The sequence below is a fragment of the Falco biarmicus genome, chromosome 8 (genome assembly GCF_023638135.1).
Source record: "Falco biarmicus isolate bFalBia1 chromosome 8, bFalBia1.pri, whole genome shotgun sequence".
Classification (NCBI taxonomy): Eukaryota; Metazoa; Chordata; class Aves; order Falconiformes; family Falconidae; genus Falco; species Falco biarmicus.
Window position 1 is genome coordinate 56366313 of NC_079295.1, and position 12878 is coordinate 56379190.

Genomic DNA, 12878 nt, shown 5'->3' on the forward strand with positions numbered 1-12878 from the left:
GTTGTTAGTGTTTTGGTGTTTGGGGTTTTTTTTTGTGTTAAGGATTATAATATCATCCTTAATATTGAACAGGTATTTTGGCATTTTGTTTGCTGTGCAAACTGCTGTCAAGAGTTTGTGGCTGCATCAGTCTAATGTCCCAAGGTACAAGCTGATGGAGCTCTGCACTTCCTTTGGGCAGGGCTGGCACCAAGATGGAAGAGTCCCAATAAATACAAAAATAATTTATTTTTTAAAAAATGTACAAAGTACCTAATAAAACTAGGATGAGGCAAGTTTGAGAGGAAGTGCTGAGACCATGTAAACCAGACATTTTTCCAAAGAAATGTATAAACAAACCCACGTGATGCGTGACACCTGAGACTGCAGCAGGAGATGGGAGTTTTGATCCGGTTTTATAGAGGAAACATAAAATTCTTTGCGTCTCCTGCTGCAGTGGTGGTCTCAATCAGGTAGCAGTGACAATGAGGAACAACTCCCGAAGCATGCACAATTTCTCTGTGATCTGCAGGGGAAAAGGCTGCCCCAGGACCTGCTGCATTCGGCTGATGGAGTCCTCTATTTTCAGTTGGATGTCCAGATGGCTGATGTCATCACCATCCTGGAGCTTGGGCTTGGCTTTCTGAATGATCAAATCCATCCGTTCGTTGAGTGAGCTCCGCAAGTGCTCTGCAAGAGGAAATGCTGGTGGGGAGAGGCAATGTGTAATGGGCTGCCTGACCCATACTGGGCAGACTGCAGCGTCCTGCAGGCAGCGCAGTGCTGTGGTGGAGGAACAGCTGGGAACTGTGCTCATCTTCTCATGGTTATCCTTGATGCTTCTGCACAAGACTAGCCTGGTGTAAGGAACTGTCCCCTCCCAGAGCTCAGTCTGCATCTGGAAAGAGCCCAAGAAGTGGGGACGGGGCAGGGCTTGTAGTATCCTTTTCTCCTGTGCTAGTGCCAGACTGAATAGCTGTCCAGCTGCAAAGGAGAGTCTCCAAAGAGCTTAACAACTGTAATCATCTAGGGCTTCAGGGAGAAAAAAACTCTATGCACATGTGATGGTGGGTTCCTAAGAGCCTTAACCCTAAGCTAAAGCAGCTGAAGTTGGAAAAAGACTTTAGGAATTTGAGGAGTTTTGTCCTGGGGTCAGAAATGCTGCTCCTTTCATGGCTACTGTGGGTGGTGCTCTCTGCCCAGTTTACTAAGTATGGAATATGTCCTGGCTTTACCATTTCTTTGCCTTCTGCTTTTCCTCCTAAACCACCCTATTCTTCCACTCACACTAAGTGTGTGCAACTTAGACAACAGTGGGTACAGAGCACCCCCTTGTGTACTTCCCAGTGCTGGAGTTGATCCTTTAGGAAGCAGACCATTTCTTAGAGGCTAAACTTGACAAAGCAATTTGGGTGCTCTGCTTGGGGCAACACGACTTCTTTACTCTGACTTCTGGGAATAATTACTAGCATGGATGGAGGCACATTATCTTTCTAAGACTCAGTGTCTTAGCTGTGAGCTCAAGAGTGATGAGAAGAGAGGAGAAAGAGTACTTTGCTGTTCCACTGCAGCCTCTTGATGAGATTGTGTCTATTAAGGCCAGAACAGGCTACGTACCCAGTACCACATTTTGGTAGCTCTGGAGCAGCAAACTCAAGTACTGCAGCATCTCATCCCATCTTTGCCACGTTGCTGTATCATCCTATGACAGGATACAATATTTGGTTATTAGAAGAGGTTTTCTCAGGAGAAAACAAAACGAAGGGAGGTTGGACTTCATACCTCGTATTTCAGCAGCACAGAGAAGTGGTTCAGAAAATACAGGATCTTGGCCAGAGACAAGGGCAAGGTCGTGGGTACATCACAACTATGCTGGAACACAAGTTCTAGTAGTCTGCAGCGCAGGAGCTGGCTCTCCATGGTGTTAAAGAAAGCTTCCCTGGAAGACAAAAGGGAGACAGCACAGCTTGACCAGGAACAACTGCTCCAGTATGCCCCCGGTGTCCCATTGGTGCTGATCTGGTACAGATGTGGGGTGACTGCCAGGGCTGCCCAGCAGTGCACTGGAAGGAAAACCACCAGATGTGATAGGGAGACCTTTGTTCTGCAGCTTGGCCATGGGCATGTTTTTGTCCTTAGGCCTGACCCGTGGCAATTTGGGGTCAGTATGGTCTGTCAAGCAAGCTTAGCTGCTTCACTTCACCCTGCCCAGCCGCCTGTGTAGAAGTTACCCATTCCTGCTGACTCGCAGGGAGCACAGCCAAGCAAGTGTGAAGTGGGGTCAGCAGCCAGATGGATCTAGGATATATCCTAGGAGCGATAGCTTGGTTAGATTCAGTTTGGCTTGATCAGACCTGGTGTGCTCAGAGACCCTGCTAAAAGGGTCTAAAAGAGCTGCCTGCTGGGGCTTGCCAACACAGGTTTGAAATGTCTGCAGGTCTGGTGCTCTCATGTCTACACTAGAGCCAGTCAGGCCCTTGTGCTTTGGCTTCAGATACTGCATTTCTTAGAGAAGCACACAAAACGCTGTCAAGGCAGAGCTGTAAGAACTGCATTGTATTTCTGATGAGCTACCCCATTGCTCCTGGGAATCAGTGATGTATTTACCAGTACCTGACTGTGCTGATGCAGAGTGCTGCATTTCAGACCCTCTTTACAGTTTTAAGGTCCTGCAACTTTTAAAAAGAGGGAGAATCATGTTCTTGGCAACACACCAGCTGAGTAGATGTATTCAACTGGTGATGTTTTATCTCCATGGGAGATACAGCCATACTCTTACTGGATGGGCCATAAATGAGCTTGTCTTTCTCTACCCTGTGGGACTTTATGCATCCAGACTTGGATGTAAATTGGGAGTAAGACTATTGCTCACACAGGCGGATGCTGCCTTGCACATGTTTGTCTCACCTTTGGCTCCGCAGGGGAATATGCAGTATAAACGGGAATATCACATCTGCGATCTTACAGGAGCTGCAGTTGGGAGATTTGTCCACTTCCACTGCAATGGACAACATCCGCTGGAGCAGGAGCATCACCCTAGGTTAAAGACACAGTCAGCACTACGAGATACTACCCCTCGGCTTGCAAAGTAAAGCAGTGGGGATGGCACCTAGTTCAGCCTCATGCCTTGCAGTGAGGGACACGGGGGAATGTAGCAGGCTACATTTAGTGCCTCTTGATGGCTTTTGAATCTGAAGCTCTTTGAAGCAGAGCTAATCCCCAGGTGGGCCCTCGGGAGGTCTCGGCAGCTGTACTGAGTGGTGGTGGAGCAGCTTGGGACAGCCTGAGCTGTGGGCAAAAAGCTCCAGCCTTACGCTATGTGCAAGCGCAGGATGCTTACTGAGCTGATTTCCCACCAGGTAAGGAAGTCTCTTGCTCACCAAGTCTATGGACACCCCAAAGGAGAACCAGCAAAACTGGTCACAGGTACAGCCTGGCTCCCCTGACTTGAGAGACTCTGGCTTGGGCGCTGGCTTCCTGACTTGGGCCCCAGGATAATGCCAGCAGGTAGACAGGACTTCTGGGGCTTACTTCTGAGCGAAGAAAGTTGGTGGAGCCACCTCTGCCTGGTCAGTGCTGGCCAGCCATGGTGCAGATGAACTGTGTTCAGTCTTTGCTTCTGCTGAAGAGGATGTAGTTTCTTGCGGCTGCTCTTGTGCCTGGAAGAACCCAGCTCCTGTAACTGCTGCGACCAACCATTTGACCACCTCCCTGGGACAGAAACAGGAACTTCAGTGGGAATAAGCCCGGTCTTGCTGCATTATGACTAGGTAGACTTGGAGCTTGAAGAAAGACCCCAAGGATGAAGAATATATCCCACCTGCTTGGACAGGTTAGGGAGTAGTTCTACTGAGCAGCAGATTTACATGCTTGTCAACAGGACTGCCACCTCAGTCCTGTCCTGAGCAATGCAAATCCAATCTCATTCCTGGGAAAAGCCCACTAGGTTGTGGCTGGAAATGCCTTGCGCATCATCTCTGGTGGTTTGCTTCTGTAAACCTGCCGTGGTTCTTTATACTTGGGCCTTACAATTCCCTCTGGCTCCCAAGCTTGTTTCCTGGAAAGTCTGACCTGGAATCTTAACAACTGTTCCCTGAGCCCCTGCCTCTCAGCATCTGGTTCAGAATAAGGGAGGAGGAGGCATCCCTTACTTGATATTGTTGAAGCACGTGTCACACGAAAGCACTTTCTTGGCAATCGACTTCTGCAGCAGGCGCAACCTCAGGTTCTCCTGGAAGTCATCCTCCAGGGTCTGCACCACATACTGCAGGAAAAGGAGCCAGCCAGGGGGCTTCTCCTGAGGGCAGATGGAAATGGTATGAGCCTGGTGGAACCACAGGGTGAGTTGCTCCAGGGAATTCGGCTGTCTTGGGAATGGGCTGATGTACCTCAGGACTAACTCCAGGAGGGTCTGCCTGGCTCAAGCAACGTCCTAAGGGCATTGCTGGACCTGTTCTACCATTGCACTACGGCTGTGACCCACAGAGGCTTTATCCTTTGCTGTGCCTTCTTCAGATGGGACAACCTGCCTACAGCTGTGCAGCAGGTAAGGGAGCACTGCAGGATACTCAACTGGTATTTACTGCCCTCAGTGACTGCAATAAAACTGCATGTTGGACTGGCCCATACTGCAGCAAAGCAGAGCCACGTGAGGCTCTGGGGCAACGCTTATCCTCAGGCGCCACGTACTGGATGATCCCTGCCTGATGTGACACATGCGGTGCCAAATACCTGGTCTTCCATAATGTATTGCAGCAGCGTCCAGTCCCATCCCACTGTGGCGGTGTTGGCTGGATGGAGCCTGCAAGGACAGCACTGTCCATTTGTGCTGAACTGCCCAACCATCTGCCTGGAGGCACAGCAGCCCCCGGCCCTTCCCCAGCCCTTCCCACCCCCATTTGTTCAGGGACCTTCCCTGCCTTCTCCTCTCCAGCTTCACCCTCTCCCTTTCTCCTCCCATGACCACGTTCATTTTTTGTAAGCACCTGACTGGGGCTGTACTCCATGGAAAAGCCCAGGACTCTTGGGCCTGTGGCATCACCAAACATTGTGCCCCTCTATGGGAACCCTGAGGACAGTGGGGAAACTGCTCCAATCGCCTCCAGACAGCAGCCCCTGCTGCAGCCCAGGGAAGACATTTCTGCCATGTCACAGCAGTGAAGAAGGCGCTCTACGCTTCAGGAGGAAGGCAAACACGATCCTCTGTCACAGAGGGCTCCCCGGTGTCACAGGCTGTCCCTGACCCAGTCTCTGACAGCCAGGGGTGTGCCTGTGCTGATAACAGGAGGCAGGAGGATCATCCTGGGTTATAGGGGAAATAGCTCCCTGTTCTGTGGGTGATGACCACAGAGAATATAACCTTTATGCTGAGCAGGCCCCCAGGAGCACCTAGCCAGTCCCAGGGCACCACGGCAAAGGGAACACGTACATTTGGATCTTCATCAGCAGCATGTAGGTGTCCTTCAGGATCTCCTCTTCTTGAGGATCCAACAGGATCTGTCTGATCAGATGGGAGACGATTTCTTTGGGGGGACAGTGTTGGCGGGAGACGAAGTCACTCAGGAAATGCAAGGTGCCCTCCAGGAAGTTCTCCTCCATGGTGGTGTGCACCATGCTCAGCTTCCCGCTGGGGATGAGCTCAGGTTTCCACTGCGTACAAGGCAAGGCAATGGATAAAAGCCAGTTCCCCCCAACACAAAGGAACCCAGCTGTGATGTAGGCCCCACCGTGAAGGGAACTGCAATAACCAGAGATCCCAAATGCCTGGCAAAGCTCCCCTCAAAAGGGGAAGCAGAGCAGGAGCTGCCCCTGCTCCATCCTCTACCACAGGGGCTGCTCTGAGCAGGCTCCGGCTGGGCTTGGCAGCAGCTGCTCTAAACCCTGTTTACCTGCTGTGTTTCCCTGTCGGATGCTATGCCTTGGAGGAAGAGGTGCTGGACTCCACTCCTCCTGAAACACTGCAGTTTGTTCAGCCAGGCCTTGCTGTCAGCCTTGGTCCTGTCTGGCATCACTTGCTCGATTGCTTTGTGTGGTGATAAGTCACCTGCTCCCAGAAAAGGCCCCTGCGCCTTCCCTGGGGTTGTGGGGATGGCTGGGGCAGGGCTCAGTCTCGAGGGGAGCTCCCTTTGCTGGCACAGGTGGGGAGTCTCTTCCTCTGGGCCACCGGCTTTCCAGCTGCTGCTGCTGTCCAAGCTGGAGGGGGACAGAGACAGCAGGTCTGAGTCCAGCTGCATGCTAGCCAGGGAGCCCAAGTCACTGTTAAAAGTGGTAGTGCTGCAGTCCTTCTCCAGGCTGCAAGAGGAGCCGTGGTGGCTGGAGGTGATAGAGAGACAGCTCCATCTCTCTGTGCTTTCTGCTGTGTCCGTGATGGCACTGGGCTCTGCAGGAGAACTGTGCCAGGGTGCTGCTGGGCTCGGCCCCGCTGTTGCCTCTGTTTCTTGCGTGGTGGTGGAGCACAGCTGTGGGTGGGACATGTGTGCTGCCAGGGCAGCAGGCACCTGCTTGTGGTCCTGGTCAGCCCCGCCAGTGGTGTGTGGAGGGCTGCAAGTGTCCTCTGTCAGGTCAATGATGGTAAGAGTGCTCCAGGGCACCTGTTCTGTGCTTACATCCTCACAGGTCAGATCAATGATCTCCTGTAGGGACAGAGGGGACAGCACTGTCAGCGATGGCAGCCTCAGTCCTCCACTGCCAGGGACCTCTGCCATACCGGCACCGTTGCCCCAGCTCAGGAAGAGAAACCAGAGGCAAAGACCCCACCGCCTGGCCGAAGGGGACAGGGCAGCCTGCGGGGCAGTGGCACCGAGCTCTGGTGTCAACCTCCCCCAGTAACATGGCAGAGCCCCAGCCTGACCCAGGCTCTTCTTCCCTGCTCCTGGCAGAAAGAAACCCCCCTGCTCCCCCCAGGGCTCCTTATGGCAAACGCGTGCATCCTCCCCTCCAAACACCTCTCACATTATCCCAGAGTGAGCCTGGCTGCCTGCTCACCTCCCTCCCGGGATGGGGAAATGCCAGCCCTGCTGGGGTGCCCGGGGAGGGCACGGGGAATGCAGCGAGTGCTCCTGTCCCCCATCCCCAGGGGCTCCTGCTCAGCGCTGGCAGGAGCAGTGCAGGATCCAAACCTCAGCACCACCCCTGCAGCGTGACCTCACCCGCTACAGAGACAGAAGTGGTGGGCAACAGAGCTACCATCACATCTGTGGCACCAAGCCAGAGCTACAGCAGCCTTGAGACTCCGGGGATGGATTCCCACCCAGGACCTGCTGGGCCACAGCACCTGGAGCTCCAGGGACCGGCCGTCGGAGGGGCAGCAGGAGCAGGTGGGGGAGGCGGCTGTGCCCGCGCCGCTGGCAGGCGAGGCACGGCGCTTCCCCGGACCTGGACGTGCCTGGGAGGGGTCGGAGCCTGTCTGCTGTTGGAAAAAAAACCACCCTCAGCATCTCAAAGCGGGAACATGTTTTGCGGGCAGTTTAAACCCAGTTTTTTCCCCTGACTCAGACCTGCTGCCTTTCCCAAGGAGGGGCCGCAGGTGGCCTCGGGAAGAGGTGAAACCCAGCAGGCCCGGCGTGCTGCGGTGGAGCCGCGGAGGGACAGGGTGGCCGCGGCCCCCGCCAGCCCTGCCGCACCGGACACCGCGGAGCTGTCGGCGTCTGACCCCACACCGGGCCCGGGGCCTGCGGCAGCCGGTGGCGCGGTCAGCGCGCTGCCCCGTGCCCAGGGCCCTGCCTGGCCGCACCTCCCGCCCTGAGCCGCCGCCCCGGCCCGCTGTCCCCGCCTGCGGGGTGGCCCAGGTGACAGGATGGCGGCCGCCCCGCCACGGCCCGGGGCTAGAGCCGGCGGGGTGCCCGGGGGCTGAGCCCTGGAACGCGCCTGGAGGCGCGGCTGAGGGAACCGGGCCTCCCCATGGCTGCGGGCCGGGGCCTTCCCGGGGGGACGCGACCGAGGGGGCTGGGACCCCCGGGGTGACACAGCTGGGGACCGGGCCCCAGCTGGCGGGAGGTGGCCGAGGCCTGGGAGGCGGGGGAGGGGCGGTCCTCGGGGGATGCGAGGCCCGTGACCGAGGGGACCGGGCTCCCCGGGGACGCGCGGCGGGGCGCGCCTCTCCACGGCCCCTGACGCTTCCTGACCTCCCGCGGCTCCCGTCCCGCCCGCGGCGGAAGCGCCGCCATGTTTGTGAGGGGCAGCGGCGCCGCTGCGGCGGGAGGCCCGGCCCCGCCCCGCCCCACGGGCCGCCGACTCACCACGGGGAGCGGCGGCGGGCGGCTGCTCTCCGAGTCCGAGTCGCTAATGACGATGACGCTGTCGGCCATTTTGGCAGCGGGCGGCGGCTCCACCCCCCGCGGGCCGGCGGCGGCAGCGCTGGGGCCTCGGGCCAGGCCCGGCCGAGGCGGGCGGCGGAAGCTGCGTCAGCCGCGGCGGCGGGGCGGGGCGGCGGCGGGCCCGGTGACGGCGCGGCGCCGCCGCCATGGCGCTGTCGCCCTACGTGCAGGCCATGCAGGAGCTGTTCCGCGCCAACACGCGGAGCCGCGAGTTCCCGGCGCACGGCGCCAAGGTGCACTCGGTGGCCTGGAGCTGCTGCGGCCGCCGCCTCGCCTCCGGCTCCTTCGACAAGACCGCCAGCGTCTTCCTGCTGGAGAAGGACCGGCTGGTGAGCTCCTCCGGCACCGGGCGGGCGGGCCGCCGCCGGTGGGTACCGGACCCAGGGCCACCTGGTAGCGGGGCAGCCCGGCAGCCCTCGGGCCGCCACCGGTGGTTGGGGCCGGTACCGGGGACCCCGCCTGGGACGGGTGTCTCACACCGGGACTGGGCCCCGGTGGTGGGTTCCAGGCTTGGAAGCGGGTATGGGGTCCGTGCCGGGAGGGGGCCGGGGCCAGAGTCGGGGGCTGGAGCTGGTGCCCGGTTGGGGCGGCGGCAGGGTCCCTCCGGCCGTGGCGGGGGAGCGCGGCTGAAATAGCGCTGGGGCTATTGGGCTGTATGGGTGCAGCATACTGGGATCCGGGGCAGGAGCAGGAGCTGAGCCAGCCTCATCCTCCCATCAATGGCTGTCCTCTCCCTCCAGGTGAAGGAGAACAACTACCGAGGTCACGGGGACAGCGTGGATCAGCTCTGCTGGCATCCCAGCAACCCTGACCTCTTCGTCACAGCATCCGGGGACAAAACTATCCGCATCTGGGATGTCCGCACCACCAAGTGCATTGCCACTGTCAATACCAAAGGTGAGTCCCTGCTGTTGGGTCCCGGCAGAACTTCGGCTGCGCTGGACCTGTCTGCAGTGGTACCGTGCTTTGGATGCGTCTTGTGGGTATTGGCAATCGGGGCATCTTTGCTGACTGCTTTTATCTTTGCGTTGCATTCATCCATAAGGAGCAGCAGTGAACGTGAGGGCTGATTTACTCTGGGGTCAGGACTGGAGAAACTACTGAAATACAATGCTGGCTGTTAAAATGTCCTGTGTACTTGTCTCTCAAGTCTGTGGGCTGTGAGGCTGGAGACTGAGGAAAGGCACATCTGCAGAGAGGCATGGTAGAAGTAAAAGTCTGAACAGATTCAGGAAACAGTTACTTGAATTTGTGTACTGGTTAACTCTGATACCATCTCTGCTCTTGCAAATCTCTGATTTTGAGTTGCCAGGGCTGGAAATGGCATTGTAAGATAGCATAACTGCAATCTGCCTTGTTGCATCATAGGTATTTTTTGTGGGCTTCCACTTTTTCTGGATCTTGAGGATCACTGGATTCGGAGGATATTTGAGTGGACCTTGTTTGGTGGTTGCTCTGGTCCCATCTTGGCTGAAATGGGAAGGGCAGCGACGTAGTCTTGTTGGCTTGAAGCTGCAGTTCTGTTAAGTTTGATTGTCAAGAGCTATACATACTTGCTGGACAGCTACTGTATAGGGTTTGTGTGTTGGAGTGCAGACCTGGCAGTTTGTTTCCCGTTTGGGAGTGATTTGGAGTTAGTGGAGCAGGTTATGGCCTTAGATCAGGAATAAAAGCTGCCTGTCTGCTTAACTCATGGCTGTTGTGGATTGTTGTGTGGAAATGGGGCCTGCTGCTTTTCTGTCCCTCCAGGGGAGAACATCAACATCTGTTGGAGCCCTGATGGACAGACCATTGCAGTGGGGAACAAGGATGATGTGGTAACTTTCATTGATGCCAAGACGCATCGCTCCAAAGCTGAGGAACAGTTCAAGTTTGAGGTGAATGAGATCTCCTGGAACAATGATAATAACATGTTCTTCCTCACTAACGGGAATGGCTGCATCAACATTCTCAGGTAGGTGCCTGTGGTGGCTGGTGGGCAGGGTAGCTGGGCTGGCTGCCGCAGACATCAGTCTGCAAGTCCTTCTGCTGCTTTTGGGGAACGCAAGTTCCCCACCCCAGTGATTCCCAACCCTTTGGTTGGAACACACTTGCCTGGAGCTGTGGTTGCCTCAGTTCTGGGCTGGGCTTCCCAAGAGTGACCCTGATGCTCTGCCTCGTTCACTCGGCACTCCAGGTTTCCAAGAGTGTGGCCTTGGACCAGTTGGTTTGCTTACAGTCCCGGTGTGCCTCATGCCAGCCCTGCTTGTAGACGAGCCCTATGCTTCTCTCACTGCTTCCTGCCCTCTCCCTTGATCTCTGCAGCTACCCAGAGCTGAAACCTATTCAGTCCATCAACGCCCATCCTTCAAACTGCATCTGCATCAAGTTTGATCCCATGGGGAAGTACTTTGCTACGGGCAGTGCTGACGCGTTAGTCAGCCTCTGGGATGTGGATGAACTGGTGTGTGTGAGGTGCTTCTCGAGGTAGGTGGTGCTGTCCAGAAGCTGTTTGCCTCCCCTCTCTAGTGAGGGTGAGGCAGGTGGCTCACCGTGTGGGTCACTCTGTTGCTGCAGGCTTGACTGGCCTGTGCGGACACTGAGCTTTAGCCATGATGGCAAGATGCTGGCATCGGCATCAGAAGATCACTTCATTGACATTGCAGAGGTGGAGACAGGTAACAGTTTCCTTTTGGGAAACAGCAAGGGGGGAATGGGATGGAGAAGTGCTGGTGGAGCTGGGGTGGCGCTGGGGGAATCGGTCTGCTGCTGAAGAGCCTGGCTGCGTAGAGCAGAGCGCCGTGAGGGGGAGCCTCTGCCTCGTTGGTGTGTGGTAGACGTGCACGTCATGTCTGTGCCTTGTCGCCAGGTGATTAAAAGGCGCTGAAGCAGTGTTTGTTCCTCCTCTGCCTTGCGCGGGAGAGAAGAAGCAGGTGCTTGGCTCTGGGGCAGCGTGCAGCGGAGGGCCAGAGGCTCTCCAGGCTGACGTGGCCCCTTTTCCGTGCAGGAGAGAAGCTCTGGGAGGTGCAGTGTGAGTCCCCCACCTTCACAGTGGCCTGGCACCCGAAGAGGCCGCTGCTGGCCTTCGCCTGTGACGACAAAGATGGCAAATACGACAGCAGCCGGGAGGCAGGCACCGTCAAGCTCTTTGGGCTCCCCAATGACTCCTAATGAAACCGTGCCGGGGGAGGCAATGCCTGCCTGCTCTCACGGGGATGGGAGAGTGCTTAGTTAGTGTAGGTTGGGGTGAGGAGATTGCCCCCCTCCTTGCCTGGTTGGCAGTGCTGCCACCTTTGGCTCAGCTCTGTGTGTACTGCTCTCGGGAACATTTGTAAAAAAGCAGCTTGTGTGCTGGGGAGGACAGGGGGGATGCTAGCAGGGCCCCCTTCGCCACCCAAGGGCTGCCGCCTCCTGTCTGGGGTGTGGGGGGCTTGTTCCACAGGCAAGTGGCCAAAGAAAGTCAGTCACTGAAGGTGACTGCTGAGGACCCTCCTTGTGAGAGAAGCTCTGCTCTGGCCAGGCTCCCCAGCAGTGATAAGCCGTGACTGTCCCCTTGCCCCCAGCGGCCTGCTGGTATGGGCGGCCCTGGGAGCAAAGCCTGCCCCTTCCCCTACCAGTGTCCCTTCCTTGCACTGGGGCAGTAAGGGGAGGGTAAGGGAATGCAAGTTAGGGGATGTTTCCCCAGCTGGGGCATTTATTTTTTTTTTGTACATGTGGTGGTTTTTTCTAATTTTGATAAATCCTCTTCCATAACGAAGGTGCCTGTGGCTGCTTTGGGGGCAGAAGTAGGGGAGAAAGCGGGTGCTGAGCTGCTGTCCTGGGAGCTCCTCTCCCTTCCCCTTGGCCGTGGCAAGGCCCTGACTAAGGGGTCTGTGTTGCGGGGCTGCCCCCGCTGTCCCCGCTGTCCCTGTCTCCTGTCCTGCGCTGTCACCCCGCCAGGGGGCGCTGCGCCCCCACACTGGGGACAGGCGACAGCAAGGACACTGCACAGAGGATGGGGACAGCCGCAGGGACCTGTCCCAGTCCTGTAACCCTGCTCCTTCTGGCAGCATCCTGGATGGATGGAGCAGGGCCGAGGCCCCAGAAGAAGATGCTGCCTGTTCCATGCCACGGTCACCAGCCCTGGGCAGAGCCCTTCCCTGTACCCCTGCCAGGGGTGACAAGGAGTGCCTGCCCCATCCCTGCTCCCTAGGAGAGCTGTGGGGCTGTCTTCCCACCTGTGCCCTGTGCCAGCACGCTGGGTCGCAGGGGAGACGGTTGCTGCAGAGGAGGTGCAGGCACAGCCTGCCTGTGATGGAGACCTTGCCTGCAAGATCTCTATCATTTCCTACCCTAATATTTTCTTCTGACACGAGCTTTTCCAGGTGGCTGCTCTGCTGATGCCGCCTGGGTAACGCCTGAGCTGTTTGCTGGTAAATGATGGCAAATCAGTCGAAGCTGAGGCTGCCTCCGGACAGAGGCTGTGCCACATCTGAGCACTGCCAGGGGCCCTGCCTTGCTGGGGGGCATGAGGTGCCCGATTGCCCAGGCCCTGCCCGTAGCCTTGTGCCCGTGACCCACAAGAAACAGCCCTTGTACCCCAGGGTCAAGTCATCCTGTGAGGAG

General features: G+C 57.1%; 2 protein-coding genes across 9 annotated transcripts; one reads left to right on the plus strand and one right to left on the minus strand.

The window, feature by feature from the left end:
* Nucleotides 1-209: 209 nt before the first annotated feature.
* Nucleotides 210-8348, minus strand: SIMC1 (SUMO interacting motifs containing 1). Of its 8 annotated transcripts, none has more exons than XM_056349110.1 (11): nt 8217-8348; nt 7253-7387; nt 5868-6611; nt 5408-5628; nt 4711-4780; nt 4131-4276; nt 3511-3690; nt 2887-3015; nt 1762-1918; nt 1597-1681; nt 210-669 (listed from the first exon to the last, which is right to left on the minus strand). In XM_056349110.1, the coding sequence occupies exons 1-11, from the start codon at nt 8283-8285 to the stop codon at nt 449-451; spliced, it is 2157 nt and encodes a 718-aa protein (XP_056205085.1). In that variant the 5' UTR covers nt 8286-8348; the 3' UTR covers nt 210-448. The 8 variants fall into 8 exon arrangements, with proteins under 8 accessions (XP_056205085.1, XP_056205084.1, XP_056205083.1 ...); XM_056349109.1 differs by having other exon boundaries at nt 210-684; XM_056349108.1 differs by having other exon boundaries at nt 3511-3708.
* Nucleotides 8349-8381: 33 nt separating this feature from the next.
* Nucleotides 8382-11602, plus strand: THOC3 (THO complex subunit 3). Its single transcript, XM_056349114.1, has 6 exons — nt 8382-8623; nt 9035-9191; nt 10044-10248; nt 10599-10760; nt 10851-10951; nt 11281-11602. The coding sequence occupies exons 1-6, from the start codon at nt 8441-8443 to the stop codon at nt 11442-11444; spliced, it is 972 nt and encodes a 323-aa protein (XP_056205089.1). The 5' UTR covers nt 8382-8440; the 3' UTR covers nt 11445-11602.
* Nucleotides 11603-12878: the final 1276 nt, after the last annotated feature.